The sequence below is a fragment of the Hyla sarda genome, chromosome 6 (genome assembly GCF_029499605.1).
Source record: "Hyla sarda isolate aHylSar1 chromosome 6, aHylSar1.hap1, whole genome shotgun sequence".
NCBI lineage: Eukaryota > Metazoa > Chordata > Amphibia > Anura > Hylidae > Hyla > Hyla sarda.
The window spans coordinates 167,163,443-167,187,489 of NC_079194.1; the positions used below are offsets into that span (position 1 = coordinate 167,163,443).

A 24,047-nucleotide genomic window follows, 5' to 3' on the forward strand; every position below is an offset into this window, starting at 1 on the left:
ATATACACATACACTCACACCATACATATGCACACATCATACATACACCTGCCACTGCCCCCTATATCATACATTTCATAAACACATCACACATACACAGACACCATCCACACATCATATATACACATGACACATACACCATACATATGCACACATCATACATACACCCACCGCTGCCCACCCCACATCATACACACATCACACATACACGGACACCATACACACATTATATATACACATGACACATACACCATACATATGCACACATCATACATACAACTGCCGCTGATACACCCCCCCCCCCCCCCTAATCATTGCATACATATACAACCACCCTTCCCACCGCCTGCATGCTCGGCCTCCTCACCTGAGCCGGTGTGAGGTGAAATCCCTAGCCCGTGCAGTGCAGTATGTCTCCTCACACATGTCCTCTCCCCTCCCCCTGCTCAGTATTTTGCCCCGTCAAAACTTGAAACCTCCCCGTTATAAATGAGGTCCTGTGTAGACAGAGCAGGGGAGGGGAGGAGCCGTGTACGTCCTCATTCTCCCCCTGTCTTCTTGTATTATGCAGAGCTGCGCTCTCTATACTCCGGGAGGGGGGATGAGGGGGCATGGCTTAATCATCTCCTGCAGACGTGAGGACCTCGGCCTCTGCCCTCTCTCCTCCCCGCTGTAGCTTCAGCAAACTTCGGAGAGCGGAGGAGAGGAGCTGTGAGGTGAGATCCCCTCAGACCGGCTGGGGGGGGCTCTGAGCAGCGGCCCCCTGCTACTGAAATCAGCTGGGGGTCGCCACCGCCCCCTCCATACAACTTGAGTGCCGGTGTGAGGTGCAGACTTGCATCAGCTCCTGCGCCTCACACCGGCATTAAAGAAAAATAAGGGGGAAGTCTATCTTTCCCTGCTTGCCCGATACAGGGCTAAATCTATGACAAATTCACCTGCCCGGCGCCCAAAACTACATGTCCCGGGCATCGGGCGATAGGATTTCCACATCCCTGACCCAGGGTCCCATGACATAGCGGTACGTCATGGGTCCTGAAAGGGTTAAAGGGGTACTCCCCCCCTAGATATCTTATCCTCTATCCAAAGGATAGGGGAAAAGATGTCTGATTGCAGCTGGGACCCCCGTCATCTCTGTGATGGACCCGGTGTTTGTTTAGAACGCTTGGTGTGGGCAGCGGGGGTCACAATATCACGGCCACGCCCCTTGTGATGTCACGCCATGCCCCTCAATGCAAGTCTATAGGAAGGGGCATGGTGGCCATCACACCCCCTCCCATAGACTAGCATTGAGGGGGAGAGGCATGACTGTGACATCACGACCTTCGCCGCTCACTCCAAGCGTTAGGAACAAAATGTTCCAAACGCTGGGGCAGCAGAGTACCACTTTAATGATAACCTGGCCTACTACACCTACAAGAGCCTCCAGCGTAGTGAGAAGAAGATAGAATTGGCTAAATTCCTGGTCTAGAGTGTACTGCAGGAACTCCATTACAGCATGTACTCTACGTACAAATTGGGGCAATGAAGAGAACAGAGCAAATAGTATGCATCAGTAGTATGACCACACAAGGTTAGCAGACAATTTTTCCTATATATGATTATTTATTAGACAAATAGCCTTCCTCATCGGAAAACCTGTTTTAGTTATGCTCTCCTCATAACGGCACCATTTGAAATTAAGGCACCTGGGGCTCCAAAAAATAAATAAATATAATTTTTGTGGACTGAAAATTAATTCCTCTTTAAAATGCATATTATTAATAATCCAGATTTAAAGGAAATAATGTACACTTTATGAATACAGCGGTTATATTTGTTACATTTTTCCACCTATAGGAATTACCTAATAAAGTGTCCAGTTTCCAGCTCCACTCACAGTTGTGATACAACATCTCCGGCTTTCAGTATTAAAACCACAAGAAAATCAAAGCTAATAAAATGAACAATACCTTAAAACACTGGAGGGAGGCTGCCACCCTCATTTTAGCAGCTGGGTGCCAACATCTAAGTGCCATGCCAAAAATAACAACTCAAGGTCCCTGCGACAGTCATCAGAAGAACACTGCTTTTGATTACAAAGTTCTTTTACTACAACGCAGTAAGAAAAGTGGGTTCATGCCCAATGCGTATGTGTTCCCCGGAGGACTTGTGGAACCTTCAGACTTCTCCAACGATTGGGTGAAAGTTTTTGAGAGATATGTTGATAAGCCTAACTTTGGTCTTGGTATTGTGAAGCAGCCTCCTGACACTAGGCCTCCTATGTTTCTCACAGACAGGACGAAGTTTGGCTCCTTGATCCCCAACGAGGTAGCCTTCCGGATCTGTGCTATAAGGGAGACATTTGAAGAATCTGGTATTTTATTAGTGGTTCCTGAGAATTCTGATATTGAGGACAATCAGAAGTTAAAGGCCGCTTATGAGGAAAATGGAGAAACAGTGGCCAAGTGGAGAGAGGAGGTTCAGAATGATCCCCTGCGGTTCATTGAAATGTGCAAGGAACTACAATGTGTTCCTAATATATGGGCCCTTCATGAATGGGGCAATTGGCTGACTCCTGTGTTCTCTAACAATTCAAGAGCCAGACGCTATGACACAGCTTTCTTTATCTGCTGTTTGCCAAGGAAGCCAGTTACATCGAATGACCAGAAAGAAGTGACCTCCTTCATAGTGAGTGCACATAGCTTTATAAGGGATGTCTGCATGGGCTTAGTTCACCTTGCTGTTGTGCTCTGTCCCTTTAAGGGTCCGTTCGTCTCTTTTTTTATTTTATTTATTTTTTTTATTTTATTTTATTGCGTTGACGGTCCAAAAATGGGTCAGAGCACAATGGACTCCACCTGGTCCTTACTTATCCTGTTGACTTAAATGGGGTCCATAGGAGCTTTACATAGCAGAGCCCGAGGGCAATGTGAACATAGCCTTAGAAACATAAAAGACTGTCTGTCTGTCCTCATACGGTTTCCTTTTTATTTTTATCTTAGGATAGATATGTTTATCCCAGGCACACAAAAAATCACTTATGGTGAGTTTACACACTGCAGATTTTGATTTAGAAATTTCAGCAACTGATAATCAGTTCCATTCTTCTGAATGGGACAATGTGAGATAAATAGAACACTAAAGATAACTGAAAAATGAGCACTCGCATATCCCCACATATGAGAAAATAAAAGTGTATCATTTTTTTTTTTACGTTTTGCTGTAGATTTTGGGGTGACATTATTGATTTAATTACAAAGTAAAAGTGGTGGCACAAAAAAAGGAGAGGAGCTTAGAACTTATATAGGCAGTTTAATGAAGAAGCGCAGTTAGCGCCTAATATTCAGGCTTGCCGGCTCCCATGGGTCCCTGTGTCGGCCGTGGGAGGGAGCTCGGGGAGACGGCAGTACACCCTGGGCTGCAGCGTGCTGCACGGAGGGGGGCTTACACTCTGCAACACAGGGTGTACTGCCGTCTCCCCAAGCTCCCTCCCACGGCCGGCACAGGGACCCATGGGAGCCGGCAAGCCTGAATATTAGGCGCTAACTGCACTTCTTCATTAAACTGCCTATATAAGTTCTAAGCTCCTCTCTTCCGGCAGGGGTGAAGGCGGTTTCCTGTTTTAGATACTTAGGGCTGGAGATAACTGCTTCTCTGATGGACTATCTGTCCCTGAACTTGGAACCGCTTTTATGCTTCACTGTGGAGCGGTTGAAGACCTGGTCCTCACTTCCTCTCTCCCTAGCTGGCAGGATCAATATATTTAAAATGACTTACCTCCCTAAATTCCTTTTATCTTTTTCATTTAGCTCCCATGATCCCCCCCCCCAAGAGATATTTTAATACATGATGTGGTGCTCTGGGATCCTTCTACTGGCAGGGAAAATCTCCCAGACTTGGTCGGGCTCTTCTCCAGGCTCCTAAGCGGCATGGCGGCTTAGCTGCCCCTGTTGTCTATTTTCTTGCCTCCCAACTGGTCTATGCAGCATGGATTTGTCGAACTCGGCAACAGCCTTGGCTGGAGCAATTATGGGTACCAATGAAGCTCTTACTAATACTCTCTACAGGTATAACTCTCGCTCTTCCTTTCCTATTTCCATTCAAACTATAGCTTAAGTATGGTCTGTGGTGTCGAGTAAATTTCCGCAGCCTCTGGTATCTCCTAGGGCACCCTTGTGGGGGAATGTACATTAACCTCACCTGCATGGGTTACAGGAGGCCAGTTTCTGGGGTACTCATGGAGTCAAATTTGTGATTCACTTGCTTGGGGAGGATCATATTCTATTATCCTTTTCAGATATGAAGGAACATTATAGCATCCCCTGAAATGCCTTTTATAGGTATCTTCAGCTGAGGCATGTGGTTCAGGCGCAGTTTGGCTCCCTGATGTTTACTCCTGTGTTTTCTGATGTGGAGCTTCTCCTGGGCACTATGGATCTTTCTAAACCCCTCAGGTGTATGCTCTCCTCCAGACATTGGGACCTAGCCCTTTCTCACTAGCGTTTCATAAATGGGTGGCTGATATCCTGGATTTGTCTGTCAGTCAGTGGAAGGAAGTTGAAGGCTCTTATTATTTCACAGTAGTTAGTAGTAGAGATACACTGATCCAATCTAGATATGTTTTGACGTATTATACACCTGCTAAGCTGAATTGCATTGATGTTTCTCCATCTCATATGTGTTTCCGTTGCTCTTCGGAAACCGGTACTTTTTTGCATGCTGTGTGGGAGTGTCCCGTCATTGCTCTCTTCTGGAGGGAGGTGATGGGGTTTATGGCTGATAATCTAGACTTCCCTTTCTTACTTACCCCTGTGGTATGCCTACTGGGAGTCATTAATGTTGCTGAGGCCCAGAATGTCATATTGCCGCTTAGCCAATCACTATCCAAGCCAGACATCACTGTGGCCAGTGATTGGCTAAGCAGTACCAAGCACACTGGGCCCCGACGTCTCTTTGGGCCGAAGTATCATCCTGCAGCTCAGGAAGATGATCTTACCCGGGGACTAAAGCAGAACACTGGAGGCACCGCACCGCAAAAAAAAAAGGTAAATATTAGTTTTTGTTTTTTTTCTTTTTTGTTAAACCGTTTGACATCAATATGTCATTATTACTGTATGGGGGGACACTGGGCTTTATTAGTGCAAAGAGAAACATAGGGTATTATTACTGCTTTGAGGCATTATGTATGAACACATAGAGGTAACTGTTTCCTATTATTCATGAATGGCATCACAGTGGGGTATTAGTATTTTACTGGGGCATAGTTAAGGCATTATTATGCCTTGTGCCTCCTACCTCATATCTCTTTAGATTCTAGCAACGCCCCTGATGGAAGCAAATATCAGCAGATGGGCAAGTGTATACAGTCAGGATGTCTAAATGTTTTACATTGAGCGTCCCTTGAGAAAGTCCGGGTGACGAAACGTACGTAAGTGGGGCGATTTGGCTTGCATGCCATATACTCACTATGTAGTAACATACTTATTATGAGCAGCTCGCAATATATTTAGTAGCAGATTGGTTTATCTCTGACCCGCACTATTGTTTACTACACTAGATATGGAGTCCTCACATACTGATTTTACCTCATAGCCTACGTGTTAAACTATCCTTTATGGCCTGACATTACATCTGCCCCACCAACGTAATTGGGCTCTTTTTTCTGTACACACTCATTGCTTTGTATTTTATATATTCTTGTATTATATTTTCTATTCAGTCACGGTTGGTGACACACTTTTTAATGTCATATTTAATAAAGGTTGATACATTTTTGCAGTAGCAATAGTTACTAATGGAGCTATACTGCTTTACTAATTAACTAGACCCCTAGCACTTACTAACTATACAATGTGGTTTCAATACTGCCATATAAAAAATACATTGAGGGGGTGGAGCCAGGGCCGTTTGAAGGAATTTGGGGGCCCCAAGCAAAATGGACATGGAGGCCCCCCCCTGATGTTCACACACTTCACGCTCTAGGGCTGGCATCAGGACGTAGTAACGCCGGGCCTTGAATTCTGGGAGCGCCACATGAGTGAACGTCGATACGAGGCCCCCACATTAGGTGCAACACAGTTCCCCCCACGTTAGGTGCAACACAGTTCCCCCCACGTTAGGTGCAGCACAGTTCCCCCCCACGTTAGGTGCGGCACAGTTCCCCCCACGTTAGGTGCGGCACAGTTCCCTCCACGTTAGGTGCAGCAGAGTTCCCTCCACGTTAGGTGCAGCAGAGTTCCCCCCACATTAGGTGCAACAGAGTTCTCCCCACATTAGGCTAGCAGTGTTCCCAATTTGTTCCCCCAAATTAGGTGCAGTATAGTCCCCACATTATTTGCAGTGCAGTATAGCTCCCCAAATTAGGTGCAGTATAGTCCCCCACATTAGGTGCAGTATAGTTCCCCCACATTAGGCAGTATAGTTCCCCACATTAGGTGCTGTACAGTCCCCCACATTAGGCTGTATGTACACATTACATACTGTACATGCATCATACACACAACACACTGTACACAGTACATACTATACATGCATTATATACACACACACTGTACACATTACATACTGTACATGCATCATACACACCACACACACTGTACACATTACATACTGTACATGCATCATACACACAACACACTGTACACATTACATACTGTACATGCATCATACACACACACTGTACACATTACATACTGTACATGCATCATACACACACCGATAGAATAGATCAGTGTTTCCCAACCAGGATGCCTACAGAGGTTGCAAAACTACAACTTCCAGCATGCCCAGACAGCCTTTGGCTGTCCGGGCATGCTGGGAGTTGTAGTTTTGCAACAACTGGAGGCACACTGGTTGGGAAACACTGGTATAGATACACACATGCACTTTACATATAGTCATCCACAGTAGTAACACACACACAGGCACAGTACATAGACATACACATATGTACACACATATATATATCCACACACACACGCTTATACACATATACATGCAGGGACACCTACTATAGTCAGGCCCCATGTTGTACAGCCTCTGCGGTCTCCTTTCCTCACAGCTCTCTCCTCACCCCTCCTCCTGCTCAGACGGCTGAGAGAAGAGTCCGGGGCTGAGGGAAGATACCAAGTGCAGCGGGGGTGGGGGGAGCGGGATTGTGGTGAGGTGAGAAGAACTCCAAAGCTGCAAATGAGTTTATTTAAAAAAAATGTCAGGCATTTGGGGGCCCTCTTGTTTGACTGGGTGCCTGGGGCCCGGAGCACAAGCTCCAAGAGCACGATTGTTAATCCGGCCCCAAGCACTGGCTCTGCTCGGGTCCCCCCAGCCAGCTCGAGGCCCCAAGCAAATGCTTGGTTTGCCTGTCCTGTAGCGACGGGCCTGGGTGGAGCATGATGTCACATGGGAGTGAAGCCGTGACGTCACTATACTCCAGCCCCGTGATAGCGAGTCATCAGACCCGCTGATGATAGCGGGGTGTTGCATGAAAGATTTGGATAGGGGATAAGTTGTCTTAGCCCTGGAGTACCCCTTTCAAGGAGTACTCCAGTGCAATCAAACTTTTATACACTATCCACAGCAAAGAAGGGCTTCTACTTCTCCTTCCTACTGCATCCGCTTCTGACTTTGGCTCAAAAACTGCAGTGGCAGTTTTAAAAAAAAAAAAACGCCAGAAAAAAAAAACATTCGTGGAAACCCTGCCTAAGAGTTGCAGTTTTATTTAAATTTTTTTCAATTGGGTGATATGAGGGGGTTTCTAGCATCCAAGCCCTCAAAATAATCAATTTTGGTACGAAACTTCTAAGCCCTCTGACATCCTAAAAAAGTTGAAACACATTTATCAAATGATGCCAACATAAAGTAGACTTATTTTAAATTTGAATTATTAGCTAATTTAAAGGGGTTATCCGGGCAAAACCATATTATCCCCTACCCAAGGGATAGGGGATAAGATGTCTGATCGCGGGGGTCTTACTGGAGACGTAACGTTACGCCATGCCCCCTCCCTTAGGCATGAATGGAGGGGCACGGCGTGACATCACAAGAGGGTGTGGCATTACGTCTCCAGTCCCGTAAACCTCCGGATTTCCGAGCCTGGAGACGCAGCCTCGCATAGAATGCGGGTGCTGCAGGAAGACCGCGGAGGGGGTCCCAGTGGCAGGCTCCCCACGATCAGACATCCTTTGGATAGGGGATAAGAAGTTTTTGTTAGGAGAACCCCTTTTAATGTATGACTATTTTTATTAAAAGGAGAGAATGTCAAATGAAAAAAAAAAAAGCAAATTGTTCCAAATATTTTCCAAATTTTTTAGTTTTTCCCAAATTCTAGCTCTGAATCACTTTGAATAGTTAAATAAGCACAATTTTTTTGAGAAAGAAAAACTTTATATAATGTAGATATTTGTTTTTGTAATATACAGTAGTTTAAAAAAAAAAAAAAAAAGCGTATATTTTTGGGTGAAAAAAATGGTGTTGGGAAGGGGTTACAGGTTGTCCCCTGGCAATGCAGTGTAATCTGCAGGCATCATGTTATAGAGCATGAGAAGTTTAGCAGATTGGTATATAGGGGAGGTTTATTATTGATTTGCACCAGTGTACAAAAAAATGGTAATTTTTTTTTTTATCTCTTTTCTGTCTTTATGCTGTGTCAGCCTTTTTTTTTTTATTTTTTTTTATTTTTTATTGGACAGGCATCACTGCAAAGGGGGTGCTGCATTTCCTATTTGTACCAGTAACTGTACCAGTAGATTTTTTATAGTGGAAATCTACACCAGAAGAGCTGGATTTATTGAATTATGCGACTTTTAATAAATCCAAGGGTGCTGACAGGGGCCGGATTATACATAAGGCCCCATTCACGCTACGAAGATTCTGGTTGCAGCAGCCTCCTTTTGGAATTGGCGCTGCTTGTCCATGCTAATAAAAATTTCTAGTTTAGCGGGGATCCCACCGCTGGGGACCCCCATTTTATGGGGAGCTGCGTCTCTAGTTCCGGAAACCTCTTTGTTTCTGGGACTGGAGACATGACATCATGCCACACCCCCTCCATTTATGTCTATGGGAAGGGGCATGACTGTTAGATTCTTCTAACCTGATGACAGTTTCTTTTTAAAAATTTTTACATATTTGTGTAAAAGTGTACCTGTCGTTAGCAAAAAATGTTTTTTTCATAATGTAGATAATACCATTATATTTATATTTGTAATATATTGGTTAATAAATGTGTATATTTTTGGGTGAAAAAATGCAGTCCAACAGCTATTGCATATGTTTCTCTGTGGGGAGACCGAATACAGGAAGTGAGGACAGGACCAGCAGGGCTCTGTACAGGCTCCTGGCTTGTCAACCATCCTTCTGTGTGAGCCGGGAGTGTGTCATAGAACCTCAGTGCACAGAGCCCTGCTTGTCCTCAGTGCACAGAGCCCTGCTTGTCTACCCACACTTACTGTATTTGGTCTTCTTCCAGAGTTACACAGACAATAGCTGCATGGAAAAAATATACACATTTCATAAACAATGTATATTACAAATATACATATAATGGTATTGTCTACATTATATAAAACAAGTCCTGCTTGTCCTCGGTGCACAGAGCCCTGCTTGTCCTCGGTGCACAGAGCCCTGCTTGTCCTTAGTGTTCAGAGCCCTGCTTGTCCTCAGTGTACAGAGCCCTGCTTGTCTACCCACACTTACTGTATTTGGTCTTCTTCCAGAGTTACACAGACAATAGCTGCATGGAAAAAATATACACATTTCATAAACAATGTATATTACAAATATACATATAATGGTATTGTCTACATTATATAAAGCATTTTTGCTAATAACCGGTACAATTTAAAATATATTTTTGGTTTCAACTATTCACTCCAGTGATTAGTTACATAGGGGAACATGGCTGTGAATTCATTTACTTAATATGCAATATCAGGCATCATATTTTTTATTATGTTTTATGTTATGTTTTAGTGGTTGACTCCGCAGGAAGCTATAGAAGGACATCGAAACAAAACCTGGGTTCCTCCACCTCAGTTCGTTGAGTTCAGCAGACTGTGTAACTTTACCCACTTTCAGGAGCTGCAGGAATTCACTCTGCATCGTGCCTTGGAAGGCTGTGAAAGATGGTTTTCTGTTGTTGTACATGCCAGGGATGGCATGATACATATTCTGCCAGGTATATATGGTTTGATGTATAACTAAAGCCTGAAAACAATAGTAACCGTCTAATATACTTTGTGTTTTTATTATGTGCCATTTTCAAGATCTGGTGAAGTTTAAATAAATGTGAGCCAGGATGTGAAAGCAACTTATATCATCGGTGGTGGTAAAGAGTCATCCTACATTGGTGGACTTAATGGCATGTCAACAGTTTTCTTTTTTTTTTCCTTAGGTTAGTAAGAAGTTAACATTCAGACCGTGCAATTGGTTTACGGATTCAAGTCTAAAAATGATTTAGCTTTTGTGTTAAATTTCCAGCTACTGCTCTCATATATTTATCCACAGTTATATAGGAAAGAACATAACTCCACTTGAAGTCATTCGGTGAAAGTGTTTATCAATGAGGGCTGGTATCTCTTGCCTATATTGATAATACAGGGTTCTTGATATTACCCATAACCACAATACACTTCATTGCCTTGTAAGATATATATAGAGCGAGGGAGAGAAATTCATTAATTACTATCCTGTGAAAAGGGGATAAGTTCCCCCCTCCCCCTCAAAGTACCCCTTTAAAAGGCCACTGTGCTATTGGAAATTTTTTTGCCCTTCTCCAGATCTGTGGCTTCACATAATCCAGTCACTGAGCTATACTGGCAGTACCCCCCCTGCGCCCCCCCCCCCCCCCCCAATGGCTTTGTTTTTGCTTTGATATGCATTGCCAGTTGGGAGACTTTATAAAGACAGGGGCGTGTCTATCTAAATTATGCCCAATAAACGGAATTACACTCAGATCAAGTCTACTCCTATTGATTTTAATGGGAAATGGGGGAACCGTACAGAAAATTAGTAACATGATACTTCTTTTCTGTGCAGTAACGGTCTGAATGCATACACTCAGGATTACAGCCACAGAACTGTTGTGATTGTCTGTCTCTAGAAAATGTTTTTTTTTTTTATATATCAACTGGCTCCGGAAAGTTAAACAGATTTGTAAATTACTTCTATTAAAAAATCTTAATCCTTCCAATAGTTATTAGCTTCTGAAGTTTACTGTCTAACTGCTCAATGATGATGTCACGTCCCGGGAGCTGTGCATGATGGGAGAATATCCCCATAGGAACTGCACAGCTCCCGGGACGTGTCATCAGAGAGCAGTTAGACAGAAAACAGCAACTCAACTTCAGAAGCTAATAACTATTGGAAGGATTAAGATTTTTTCATAGAAGTAATTTACAAATCTGTTTAACTTTCCGGAGCCAGTTGATGTATAAAAAAAAGTTTTGGCCTGGAATACCCCTTTAAATAACTTCTGGAGGTTTGGAGCATGCCAAACTGATAATGAGGGAAGATAAGATGGAGAAAATTACAATGAATATTTTTTTTACCTTGCAGGAGATGATCTCTACCCTGATGATCCTGATGTCACTGGACAGACAGAAAAAACATACTCCACAAACAAAACCATAGAAGAGCTTGTTCGGGATAAAAAGAATATCAACAGATTCTTACTTGTGGATGGGGTACCGCAGTGTCTTGTAACTATACAGCCGAAATATAAGCATATTAAACCAGTCATGTTGCAACTCCATAGCGGCACAGAGCCCAAGAGCCAGCTGTGATAAGCAGAAATAAGTATCATCTCTACTTCTCCTAAAACTCTGGTCTGATAAAACAAAAATTTTAGTTTTTGGCCTGAATTCTAATTGTCATGTCTCATAGAAACCAGACACTAATCAACTCCTGTCCAATACATCCGTACATTAAAACACATTAGTGGCAGCATCCTGCTTGTGGAGGTGGGACAGGGAGACTGCTACTTTGCTTTTCCTCATCCATGACCAAAGTTCTATATTCTAAATGAAAACCTGACACAGAGTGCTCAGGACCTCAGACTGGGCCAAAGATTCAACTTCCAACAAGACAATGACCCTAAGCACACAGCTAAGACAACACAGGAGTGGCTTATGGATAACTCTGTGAATGTTCTTGGGTGGCCCTGAAAGACCTGAGACCTGAAAATGTCCGTCCGTTGATGATCACCATCCAACAAAGCTGTCAGAGCTTGAGTATATGTAGAAAATCCTAAAATCATCAGGATGTGCAACCATGTGGCATCATGCACATTAAGATTGGAAGTTGTAATCCGCTGGCAAAGGTACTTCAACTAAGTACTGAGTAAAGGGTCTGAATACGTATTAGGGCTGGGCGGTATACCGGTTCGTACCGAATACCGAAATTTTTGTGCTGCACGATATGTATTTTAACCCATACCGCAATACCGGTTTGGCCCCTCCCCCTCGGGAATGAATGAATCAGCCCAGCGCTGCGCTGTCCCCACATCGGTGTGACCTGCGAGCGCTGTTCTGCCCCCCCCCCCCAATTAATTATTAGCCCAGCGCTGTCCCCATCAGGGTACTACTCACATGTCACCCGCATGCACTGCCCTCCTCATCCTGTTTGTTGCGGCCGCCGGCGCTGACACTCTATACCAGTGGTCTCCAACCTGCGGACCTCCAGATGTTGCAAAACTACAACTCCCAGCATGCCAACATCTGGAGGTCCGCAGGTTGGAGACCCCTGCTTTATACTGTGCAGTATCCCTATGCCCGGACTGCAAAAAATAAACAAAATAAACTTTAACTCACCTCCCATTGGTCCGGTACCGGCCTTACTTGTTTCCTGGGGATGGGAACGTCGGACAGCCGTCAGCCTATCACAGGCCGCAGCGATGTTCCGCCTCGGCCGGTGATAGGCTGAGCCCACTGTCATGTAAGAAGCCGGCTTCTTACATGACAGTGGGCTAGGCCTATCACCGGCCGAGGTGGAACATCGCTGCGGCCGGTGATAGGCTGACAGCTCTCCGACGTTCCCGTCCCCAGCGTAAGGCCGACGTAGGTGCGTTAAAGTTTATTTTGTTTACCTTTTGCAGCCCAGGCATAGGGATACAGCGCACAGTATAATAGGGTGCCAGTGCCGGCGGCCGCAACAAGTAGGACGAGGAGGGCAGCGCTTGCGGGTGATATGTGAGTATTTACCCCGATGGGGATGTGGGCTGATAATTAATATGGGGGGGGGGGGGCTAGGAAATACCGTTATATACCATAGAACCGCCAAAAGTTTAAAAAATACCGTGATACACACATTTGGTCATACCGCCCTGCCCTAATACTTATGTCAATGAAATATTTTAGTTTTTCCTTTTCAATAAATAGGCAAAGATTTTTAACATTCTGTTTTCACTCGGTCATTATGGGGCATTGAGTGCAAAATGATGTCCGCAATATCACAATATGTGAAAAAAAAAAAAAAAAGTGAAAGGGTCTGAAGACTTTCCTAATGCGCTATAGAAGTGTTCCTCCCCTGGATGGGTAGGGAGGGGAAGGGTTATAATGGTAAGATTATGTCTGTGATAAAAAAAAAAAAAAAAAAAAAAAGAAAGTTTTGTGTTTTCTGTGTAATTTGGAAATTGTATAAATAAATTATAAATTAGAAACAGAAATGTTTTTTAAATTAATAGCTTGGCTATTATTCTATACTTCCTAAATACAAGTTTACAGTATTTTTTTTAAATGAAAGCACCTTTAAAGGTAGTATCATGCATAAAAACGTATCCCCTATGTGCAGGATAGGGAATAAGTTTAAGATTGCGGGGGGTCCCACCTCTGGAACCCCCTGCGATATCCTGCAAGGGGCCCCTGCTCTCCCCAGGAACAGGGCATCCCGCATGAAGTGGTGGCCAACAGGCCCTCTCCGAATATATACCTTTATGTGAGAGCCCTTTGGCTATCTCCTGCTCTCCCATAGAGATAAATGGAGGGGGGCCTGTCAGCCACCTCTTCATGCGAGGGTCAGTACGCCCCATTTCCAGGGAGAGCAGAACGCCTGTGCAGGAGATCGCAGGGAGTGCCAGCGGTCAGACTTACCACGATCTAATCTAATCTTTTGGCTACTTCAAAATAAAAGTTACTTCATAACTACAGTGGCCCTTTCTAATATTAAGGCAATTACCTTTAAAGTGTAACAACAATGTTGTTGTGGTGACAGGATACATGTCTAAAATTCCTGGCAACTCCATAGAAAACTCACTTTGGCAGTGGGTTACAGGGTAACAGTGAGTTTTAAAGGGATACTCCGCACCCCTAGACATCTTATCCCCTATCCAAATGATAGGGGATAAGATGTCAGATCGCCGGGGTCCCGCTGCTGGGGGCCCCCGGGATCTTGGCTGCTGCACTCACCTGTACGGCTTCCACCTGACACCGGCAACGCGGGAGGCTTCGAGACCGACCACAATGGCGGACGAGCGTGATGTCACGACTCCGCCCTGTGTGACCTCACGCCCCGCTCCCTCAATGCAAGTCTATGGGAGGGGACGTGACGGACCTCCCATAGACTTGCATTGAGGGGGCGGGGCGTGAAGTCACACGGGGCGGAGGCGTGAAGTCATGCTTGTCCGCCATTGTGGTCGGTCTCCGAAGCCTTCAGCGTTGCCGGTGTAAGGTGGAAGCCGTACAGGTGGGTGCAGCAGCCGAGATCCAGGGGGCCCCCAGCAGCGGGACCCCGGCGATCTGACATCTTATCCCCTATCCTTTGGATAGGTGATAAGATGTTTAGGGGTGAGGAGTACCCCTTTTAAGCATTTATCCTGCTGCTGAAACTAAATTGTAGTTCCACTTTAAAGGGGACCAATCAGCAGATTAGCTTGACAACGCGTTATACAGTGGGGCAAAAAAGTATTAAGTCAGCCACCAATTGTCTCAGTTCTCCCACTTAAAAAGATGAGAGGCCTGTAATTTTCATCATAGGTATACCTGAACTATGAGAGACATAATGGGGGAAAAATCCATAAAATCACATTGTCTGATTTTTGAAGAATTTATTTGCAAATTATGGTGGAAAATAAGTATTTTTTTCACCTACAAACAAGCAAGATTTATGGCTCTCACAGACCTGTAACAACTGTCAGGATCCGGATAGGTATGCAGCGAGGACACTGGTGGTGGATCCTCTGTGTCAGTGGGGTGATGACGTGGGCCGTACCAGGGGAACGGAGTCTAAGGGGTTACTGGTTTTCACCAGAGCCCGCCGCAAAGCGGGATGGACTTGCAGCGGCAGGTAACCCCCAGGTCGTTCCACCTGATAGCGACTCAACCCCAGCTGACAGCTGAGACAGGCGCGGTACAGAAAGGCAAGAGCAAGGTCGGACGTAGCAGAAGGTCAGGGCAGGCAGCAAGCGTCGTAGTCAGGGACAACAGCAGAAGGTCTGGAACACAGGCTTGGGAACACAGAAAACGCTTTCACTGGGCACTAGGCAACAAGATCCGGTGATGACAGGAAGGGGAAGTGGGTTTTTATAAGGAGGGTGCAGGTACTGATTGGACCAGGCGCCAATCAATGGCGCACTGGCCCTTTAAATCTCAGAGAGCCGGCGCGCGCATGCCTTAGGGAGCGGGGCCGCGTGTGCCGGGACTGAGCAGACGGAGGACGGGGCAGGTGAGGAGATTGGGATGCGAGCCGCGGGCGGGCGCGTCCCGCTACGCGGGTCTCATCCCCGCCGAAGACACTAGTGCACCGCTCCCGGTCAGCGGGTCGGACCTGGGCGCTGCACGGAGGTGAACGCCGCGAGCGCTCCGGGGAGGAGCAGGGACCCGGAGCGCTAGGCGTAACAACAACTACTTCTTCTTTAAGAGTCTCCTCTGTCCTCCACTCGTTACCTGTATTTATGGCACCTGTTTGAACTATCAGTATAAAAGACACCTGTCCACAACCTCAAACAGTCACACTCCAAACTCCACTATGGCCAAGACCAAAGAGCTGTCAAAGGACACCAGAAACAAAATTGTAGGCCTGCACCAATAGAGTCTGCAATAGGCAAGCAGCTTGGTGTGAAGAAATCAACTGTGGGAGCAATTATTAGAAAATGGAAGACATACAAAACCACTGATAATCTCCCTCGATTTGGGGCCCCACGCAAGATCTCACCCCGTGGTGTCAAAATGATCGCAAGAACGGTGAGCAAAAATCCCAGAGCCACACGGGGGGACCTAGTGAATCACCTGCAGAGAGCTCGGACCAAAGTAACAAAGGCTACCGTCAGTAACGCACTATGCCGCCAGGAACTCAAATCATGCACTGCCAGACGTGTCCCCCCGCTTAAGCCAGTACATGTCCGGGCCCATCTGAAGTTTGCTAGAGAGCTTTTGGATGATCCAGAAGAGTATTGGGAGAATGTTATATGGTCAGATGAAACCAAAATAGAACTTTTTGATAAAAACTCAACTCGTCTTGTTTGAAGGAGAAGAATGCTGAGATGCATCCAAAGCACACTATACCTACTGTGAAGCATAGGGGTGGAAACATCATGCTTTGGGGCTGTTTTTCAGCAAAGGGACCAGGATGACTGATCAGTGTAAAGGAAAGAATGAATGGGGCCATGTATCGTGAGATTTTTAGTGAAAACCTCCTTCCATCAACCACGGCATTGAAGATGAAACGTGGCTGGGTCTTTCAGCATGGCAATGATCCCAAACACACTGCCCCGGCAATAAAAGAGTGGCTTCGTAAGAAGCATTTCAAGGTCCTGGAGAGGCCTAGCCAGTCCTCCAGATTTCAACCTTACAGAAAACCTTTTGGAGGGAGTTTAAAGTCTGTGTTGCCTAACGATGGCCCCAAAACATCATTGCTCTAGAGGAGATCTGCATGGAGGGATGGGCCAAAATACCAGCAACAGTGTGTGAAAACCTTGTGAAGACTTACAGAAAATGTTTCACCTCTGTCATTGCCAACAAAAGGGTATATATCAAAGTATTGAGATTAACTTTTGTTGTTGACCAAATACTTATTTTCCACCATAATTTGCAAATACATTTTTTTTAAATCAGACAGTGATTTTATGGATTTTTTTTCTCATTATGTCTCTCATAGTTGAGGTATACCTGTGATGATAATTACAGGCCTCTCTCATCTTTTTAAGTGGGAGAACTTGCACAATTGGTGGCATACTAAATACTTTTGCCCCACTGTATATGCTAAAATATTTATCCTCCCCATCACTGGGTGACATTTTTGCCCCCAGGGATATTGAAGATATAAAGTTATAAAGTCCCCCCCCTGGCCGGCCCTTTAAGTAGTCTCCTGGGCGGGGACTTATACTTATCGGGTCCCGTTGCTGAGGCTGTGGTCCCGCCTCCTTGTCTTGATTGATGGCCCGCGTCATTGGCAGTAACGTGAGCCATCAATCAAAACAAGGGAGCAGGACCACGGCTGCAGCGACGGGACCCAGTAAGTATAAGTCCCCGCCCAGGGGACTACTTATGGGAATGCCGAGGGGGACTTTATAATTTTGTATCTTTAACATCGCTGGGGGGGGGGGGGGGGCAAAAATGTCCATTTTTGCATATATAACGTGCTGTCAAGCGTGTTATATGCTAAAATCTGCAGATTGGTTCCCTTTAAATGTAGTCATTTGATTGCTTATGTACTGTTTGTTGCCTGTGCTGTCATACTAAAATCTTAATAAAACTCTTGAAAGTAAATGTATCAATCATTTCTCAAAGATATAAGGCTCTCTCTCTTATTTATGACAGTTCTTCATATAACATAGTGCAGTCTTGTGCAGAGTGTGAATTGGTGATCAATCTATTTTAAAGGTAATAGGTAATCCTTATTTTTCTATTCTTTTTTTTTTTTGCCCCCCATATACAGATCCATAAGAGGGCTTGTTTTATGCAACACCATTTGTACTTTGTAATGACACCCTTCATTTTTTCATAAATATTGAAATTGCAATCCCCACTTTCAGAGCTATTTGGATGCTCACTTTTTGAGCCTTGATCTGTGGTTTTATGGGTACCATTTAGGGTAGATGGGTATTTTTGCTGTTTGATAATTTTTTTCTGGGATATGATCAGTGGCGTCTCCAACATTCATATTTAGGGGGGGGACATGGGGGGCCAGTGACAAAAGTGGGGGGGCAACTTTAAAACGTGTATGTGTATATACCGTATATATATATATATATATATATAAATATATATATATATATATATATATATATATATAATAGTGATCCTTGTTTGCAGGTAGCACGGTCCTCTAGAGTCTTTGTCCACTCTCAGCACTCCAGTCTTTTGCCAGCGTGCTGCTTCCAGCCTTTCATAGAGAAACAAAACATTCTCCTCCTTATCTGCCTAGCAGGGAGGGATTTATTCCCACTGGTGCAGCTGATTACCTGCAGCTGAGCAATAGGTTGGAGACAGTCCAAAACCCTGGGCTGGATCTATGTCTTCCAAGAAAACCGCTAAACTGCGGGGTGGAGCACTGGCCCACCCTACTCTCCAAATGCTCCACCCCAGGGGCCCATAACTAAATATTCATTCTGGTGACATACACAGAAACATACACTCCCCCTGGGGTTAAAAATCATATGCCTCTCTGAACAATTCTGTCGAGACATAGACTCCCTCACAGACCACCCCATTCACCATATATATATATATATATCATAAATAAATACACACACTGTGCAGAACGTTTAATTTAAAAAAAAATGTAAAAAAATTTACTTTAAAATCTTCATACATTCTTGTTGCACAATGATTTTTTTTTTCCGTTTTTGCCGTAGATTTTTGGGTTAAATTACTTATGTCACTACAAAGTAGAATTGGTGGCGCAAAAAAAGAAGCCATCGTATGGATTTTTAGGTGCAAAATTGAAAGGGTTATGATTTTTAAAATGTAAGGAAAAAACAAAAGTGCAAAAACGGAAAAACGCTATGTCCTTAAGGCGTTAAAACTTTTGGACACTACCATCAACTTTGATAGCGGCATCTTAAGTGTTAATGTCAAACATCAGCCTGATAGCTAATGCCAGACATCACCAGAGGGTTCTAGCTAATGATTTATACTACACAGTGGGAGCAGGCACTGTGTGTACACATACGCCTTGTGTCCTTAGGTCTCATTTACACGGATGGATCCCCAGCATATTTTACACTGCGGATCCCCCGACAATGGACCCTACAGTGCTGCCACCATCTGTGCCTGCTCAAAACAGCAATCCTCCGCTAGGAGCAGACACGCTTTGATGTGTATACTCGCACACATAAGAGAGCAGGAGGAGCGGCCATGATGTGCGCAAGTATACACATCAAAAGCATGTCTGCTGGTAGCGGAGGATTGCCGTTATGAGCAGGCACAGATGGAGGCAGCACTGTAGGGTCCATTGCCGGCGGATCCGCAGCGTAAAATACACTGTGGATCCATCCCTGAATGGGCCCTTAGGGTACGTTCACACGTACAGGATCTGCTGTATATTTTCTGCAGCTGATTTTGCAAAATCAGCTGCACAAAATATGCAGCAAAAATATGCAGCTGATCCTGTGCATGTGAATGTACCCTTAAGGGGTTAATGATAAACTAGCAGTGTGTTCACATGTTGTCCTTCCAGAGGGGTCACTTTCCCTCCTCCAGTGTCCACAGGTCTCCAACAGGTCACATTACCAGAACAATTTATGGAAAAATTGCAGCAAAAATTGCGCGTTTTACCGCGATTTACAAAAAATCGCGGTAAAACTGCGCAATTTTGCTGTGATTTTTCCCAAAAATTGTTCTGATAATGTGACCTGTGGACACTGAAGGAGGAAAAGTGACCCCACTGGACTGCTACTATACACATGACCCAGCCCCAGGATATACTGCTGATCAGGGGGGAGAGAGGGAGGACATGGGACATCACTCACCTCACATGAAGCTGCTCTGTGTTCCGGAGGCCTGTCAGCTCTTGGCCCGTCCTCTCCAGTGCTGGGAGCGGAACCATCATCAGGTACCTTCATCCCTGCTCTGCCTGTCTCTGCTAATGATACGCAGACCAGGAGCAGCGCATGGATATCCCCAGCAGCTGCAGCAGGCTCTTTACCCAGCCGGTAAGTTCGCCACTGGCCCCGATACTAGTATCGGGACATCCCTATTTATTTTAAATTGGGGGGGCACAAGGGGGGGCCACGGCCTGATCTAGGGGGGGCCATGGCCCCCTCTGGCCCCCCTCCCCTAGCGACGCCACCGGATATGATGCGACCCAAAAAAAAAGCATTTCTGCTATTTACATCTGTTTACACCATTCACTGTGCAGAGTCAATAACATATTTTCATTGTTTGGACAAAGCATGTGGCGATACCAAATATGTTTGTTCTGTGTATTTATATTTTTTAATTATTCAAATTTATACAGATACTACACTTGATCTTAGCCAAAGGGCAGAAAAACTATTAAATCAAGTTTTTATGTACTCCTACCCAGAACTGCACAGTAAACCATCAATGCTTTATACATCACTGTTTTACTGGATAATATGGGATGGCACAAGACTTTCTCAGCAAGAGTTAAAGGGATTATCCACCATAAGTGAACATTAGTACTTACCTGTCAGACAGTAGTGGGCATTCTTAGGAAGGATCCGTGCTTGATTTGGCCTAAATGGCCGTGTTGTGAGTCCACCATAACACCGCTGCCTTCTTTTTGTGAACTGTCTGTTTCCTGTTGGAGTTCCTTCCTTCCATCTACAAGTTCCAGGATCCCTTGTTTGTAAGTATGAGGTCTGATGGCCTGTCTCTTAGGCTGTTTCTTGCCTGGAGTGTTTTGTGGTCAGTATTGTTTATCACGCATATATTTGTATTGCATTCTTTTCAATAAACTTGCTTGGTTTGACACTAAAATTTATTTATGTACCAGTGATAAATAAAATGCAATAAAAAAATTCTAATGCAAAAATAAACATATGCATTTTTATTTGTATTGTATGGATTGCTGGTACGTGAAATAATTTTAGGAGATTGCTGGTCTATTAAACAGGCTGACTTTATATTTTGTTCTTTTTTGACCACAAGGTCTCTGTGCTATAATGGAAGGAATAACTGTTTTACCTAAACCAGCCAAATAGAGTAAGGATTTCTTAACTCTAACATAATAAAACTTAAAGTAGATTTTATTTCACATGGTGGCAATATTTCTTTGAGCGCCTGGAGGACTTAGGCTAGGTTCAGACTACGGAATCTCCGGGCAGAAAATTTCCGCCCGGAGAATCCGAGTGCGGCCAGCGCTGACTGAATCAGTCGGCGCTAGGACCACGCGGACACTGCAGTCTCCAATAGACTGCAATGTGTTCCGGGCGGATTTCCGCCTGAAGAAAGAGCAACGCCTTTCTTCAGGCGGAAATTTCCAAGCGGATTTTCCGTTCACAAATTCCGAAATGTGAATTGGTGAACGAAAACCCATTCACTATACATTACATTTTAGCAAGCGGAATTTCTGCCTGCAATTTCAAAGAGGAATTGCAGGCGGAAATTCCGTAGTCTGAACCTAGCCTTATTGTGTTGAGATTTCTTGAACATAGCCATACTGGTATGAGGACAGAAAGCAAACACATTTTTGGGGGGCTTAGCATGGCTGCTGATGTGAGTGGATGCACTTCCCTCATTCCGCTGCTAATCCTGCTTGTATATCCTCTTTCTCCCTGGGCTAGACTCCTCTGGTAGCCTCCAGTGCATCTCCAGACACTTGAACATCTTTACAATGGCTGTGACATCTCATAAGAAGTCTGGGCAGAAGGAGGAAGAGTGTTCCTCACAAAATGATGCCAGAGCTTCCTCAGCAGAGCATGGCAGGCTGGCTGAGAGGCAGGACATTGGCTCTTTTCTCTGCCCCTACAGACTCCCTGGAAGATTACGGGACCCTCAGACAGGACTTATCCACTGAGTAACAGGTTTCTCTGCTGGCTACACCTCCAGACCTGATGGGGCTGCAGATTCATTATCCCCTGGGCCATTTGCTGAACCGACTGTTGTTTTTGCTGAGATCAGGCAATGTTACTACAAAAGTACCTGTCGCCAAATAAACCTTTCTAAACTAACTCAGGCTATGTTCCCTAACTACTCCTAACACTCCTCCCACCCTGAAAAAAAAAATTCAGAGCTTTAAACCATTCTTCTTGCTCACATAGTGCAATCTCCAAGCAGGAGAAAGTGAGCGTTTCCCAGCAGGCATGACCTCACTGAATCATGCTGGGGGACCGCTTCCGCCCTCACATTGTTGCAGTGCTGTGATAAATAGAAGACCTCAAGCTCTGTGCAGCTTTCATTGAGGTTCTGTGCAGCTTTCAATGAGGCTCTTTGCAGCTGTCAATCAAGCTCAGAGCAGAGAAACACTTCCTGAGTTTTGTCTCCTGCCAGGCAGGGAGGAGACCAAACTCATTGTATTAATAGCAGAAGAGAACAGAACAGAGCCACCTAGTGGCTGTTTTTTCTATTACATTTTAAACATATTTATGTTGATAATTTTAAAAGCAAGTGAATGGGAAAGTGTCTAATTACACAAGGAACACTATATTAGAAGTTTTATTTGGTGATAGGTACTTTCAGTCTTTCTCCCTTAACAATGCTAGAATGCTCGAAATCTTGCATATTGGTCATGACGTTATTAAGATCACAGACCTTACTTCTGCTGCAGAGGGTCGCATCAGTGATCTTAAAGGGGTACTCCACTGGAAAACATTTTATCAGCTGCTGTATGCTCCACAGGAATTTCTTTTCTTTTTTAATTTCTTTTCTGTCTGACCACAGTGCTCACTGCTGACACCTCTGTTCAGAGCAGGATAGGTTTGCTATGGGGATTTGCTCCTACTCAGGACAGTTCCTAAAATGGACAGAGGTGTCCGCAGAGAGCACTGTGGTCAGACAGGAAATAAATTTGAAAAAGAAAAGAACTTCATGTGGAGCATACATCAGCTGATAAGTACTGAAAGGATTAACCTCTTCAGAATGTAGGGCTTATGCATACGCCCTGCATCCCGAGTCCTTAAGGACGTAGGGCGTATGCATATGCCCGTGGGAATTCCGGTCCCCGCCGCTAGCCGGTTGGGGACCGGACCGGGATGCCTGCTGGAATCATTCAGCAGGCATCCCGGCACATCGCACTCGCAGAAAATCTCATGTCAATTCAGACATACGATTTTCTGCCATTCCGGGCTGATCAGGTCTCTGGTGACCCAATCCCCCTGGAAAATAGGGATGATCGGAGCTGTCAGTGACAGCCCCGATCATCCTGAGGGATAGGAGCGAGGTCGCAGTCCTGTGATCTCCTCCTATGCCCTGCCATTAGTCAGAACTGAATTCTGACCAATGGCAGCGCAGGACTTTGGGTTGCCATGGCAACCCCCCGTTCTGCCCACCCCTGGATGTCGGTTAGAACGGGGGGAGAAGATGGAGGCCGGTACCTGGAGGAGAAGATCCGTGGGGACCGCCGATCGTCGCTGGAGACGGCGGAGATCACGGCGCAGGTAGGGAAACGACGGTGGTGGGGGGTGGGGAAGGAAGGGGGCAGTAAAGTGATCTTTACTGCTGCCCTTCTAGTGGGTGCCAAACTACAACTCCCAGCATGCCCAGACAGCCATAGGCAAGTTTTGCAACTTCTGGAGGGTCACAGTTTGGAGACCACTGTTACAGTGCCCAAACGGTAGCCCTCCAGATATTGCCAAACTACAACTCTCAGCATGCCTAGACTGCCCAGGCATACTGGGAGTTGTAGTTCTGTAACATCTGTCCCTTCAGATTTAGTAATTTTCATGACATTTTGGAAAATTGCTGCTCTACTTTGAAGCCCTCAAATTTTTTCAAAAAGTAAAAATATGTCCATTTTATGATTATATTGTGAATATATGTCCATATTGTGAATAAAAAAAAAAATTTTGGGGGGAATATCCATTTTCCTTACAAGCAGAGAGCTTCAAAGTTCGAAAAATTCAAAATTTTCTACATTTTCATGAAATTTGGGGATTTTTCACCCAAAAAAGATGCAAGTAAGGAAGAAAATTTACCACCAAAATAAAGTAGAATATGTCACAAAAAACAATCTCA

General features: G+C 44.9%; 1 protein-coding gene across 3 annotated transcripts in view; it reads left to right on the top strand.

The window, feature by feature from the left end:
• The window catches only part of NUDT19 (nudix hydrolase 19), a 48,320-nt gene extending 35,582 nt beyond the window's left edge, over positions 1 to 12,738 (top strand). For all 3 annotated transcript variants that reach the window (XM_056525734.1, XM_056525732.1, XM_056525733.1), the window contains 3 exons: positions 1,840 to 2,670; positions 9,949 to 10,153; positions 11,533 to 12,738. In XM_056525734.1, the coding sequence (XP_056381709.1) occupies positions 1,942 to 2,670; positions 9,949 to 10,153; positions 11,533 to 11,759 (1,161 nt within the window). In that variant the 5' untranslated portion in view covers positions 1,840 to 1,941 and the 3' untranslated portion in view covers positions 11,760 to 12,738. The remainder of the gene's footprint in view (positions 1 to 1,839; positions 2,671 to 9,948; positions 10,154 to 11,532) is intronic.
• Positions 12,739 to 24,047: the final 11,309 nt, after the last annotated feature.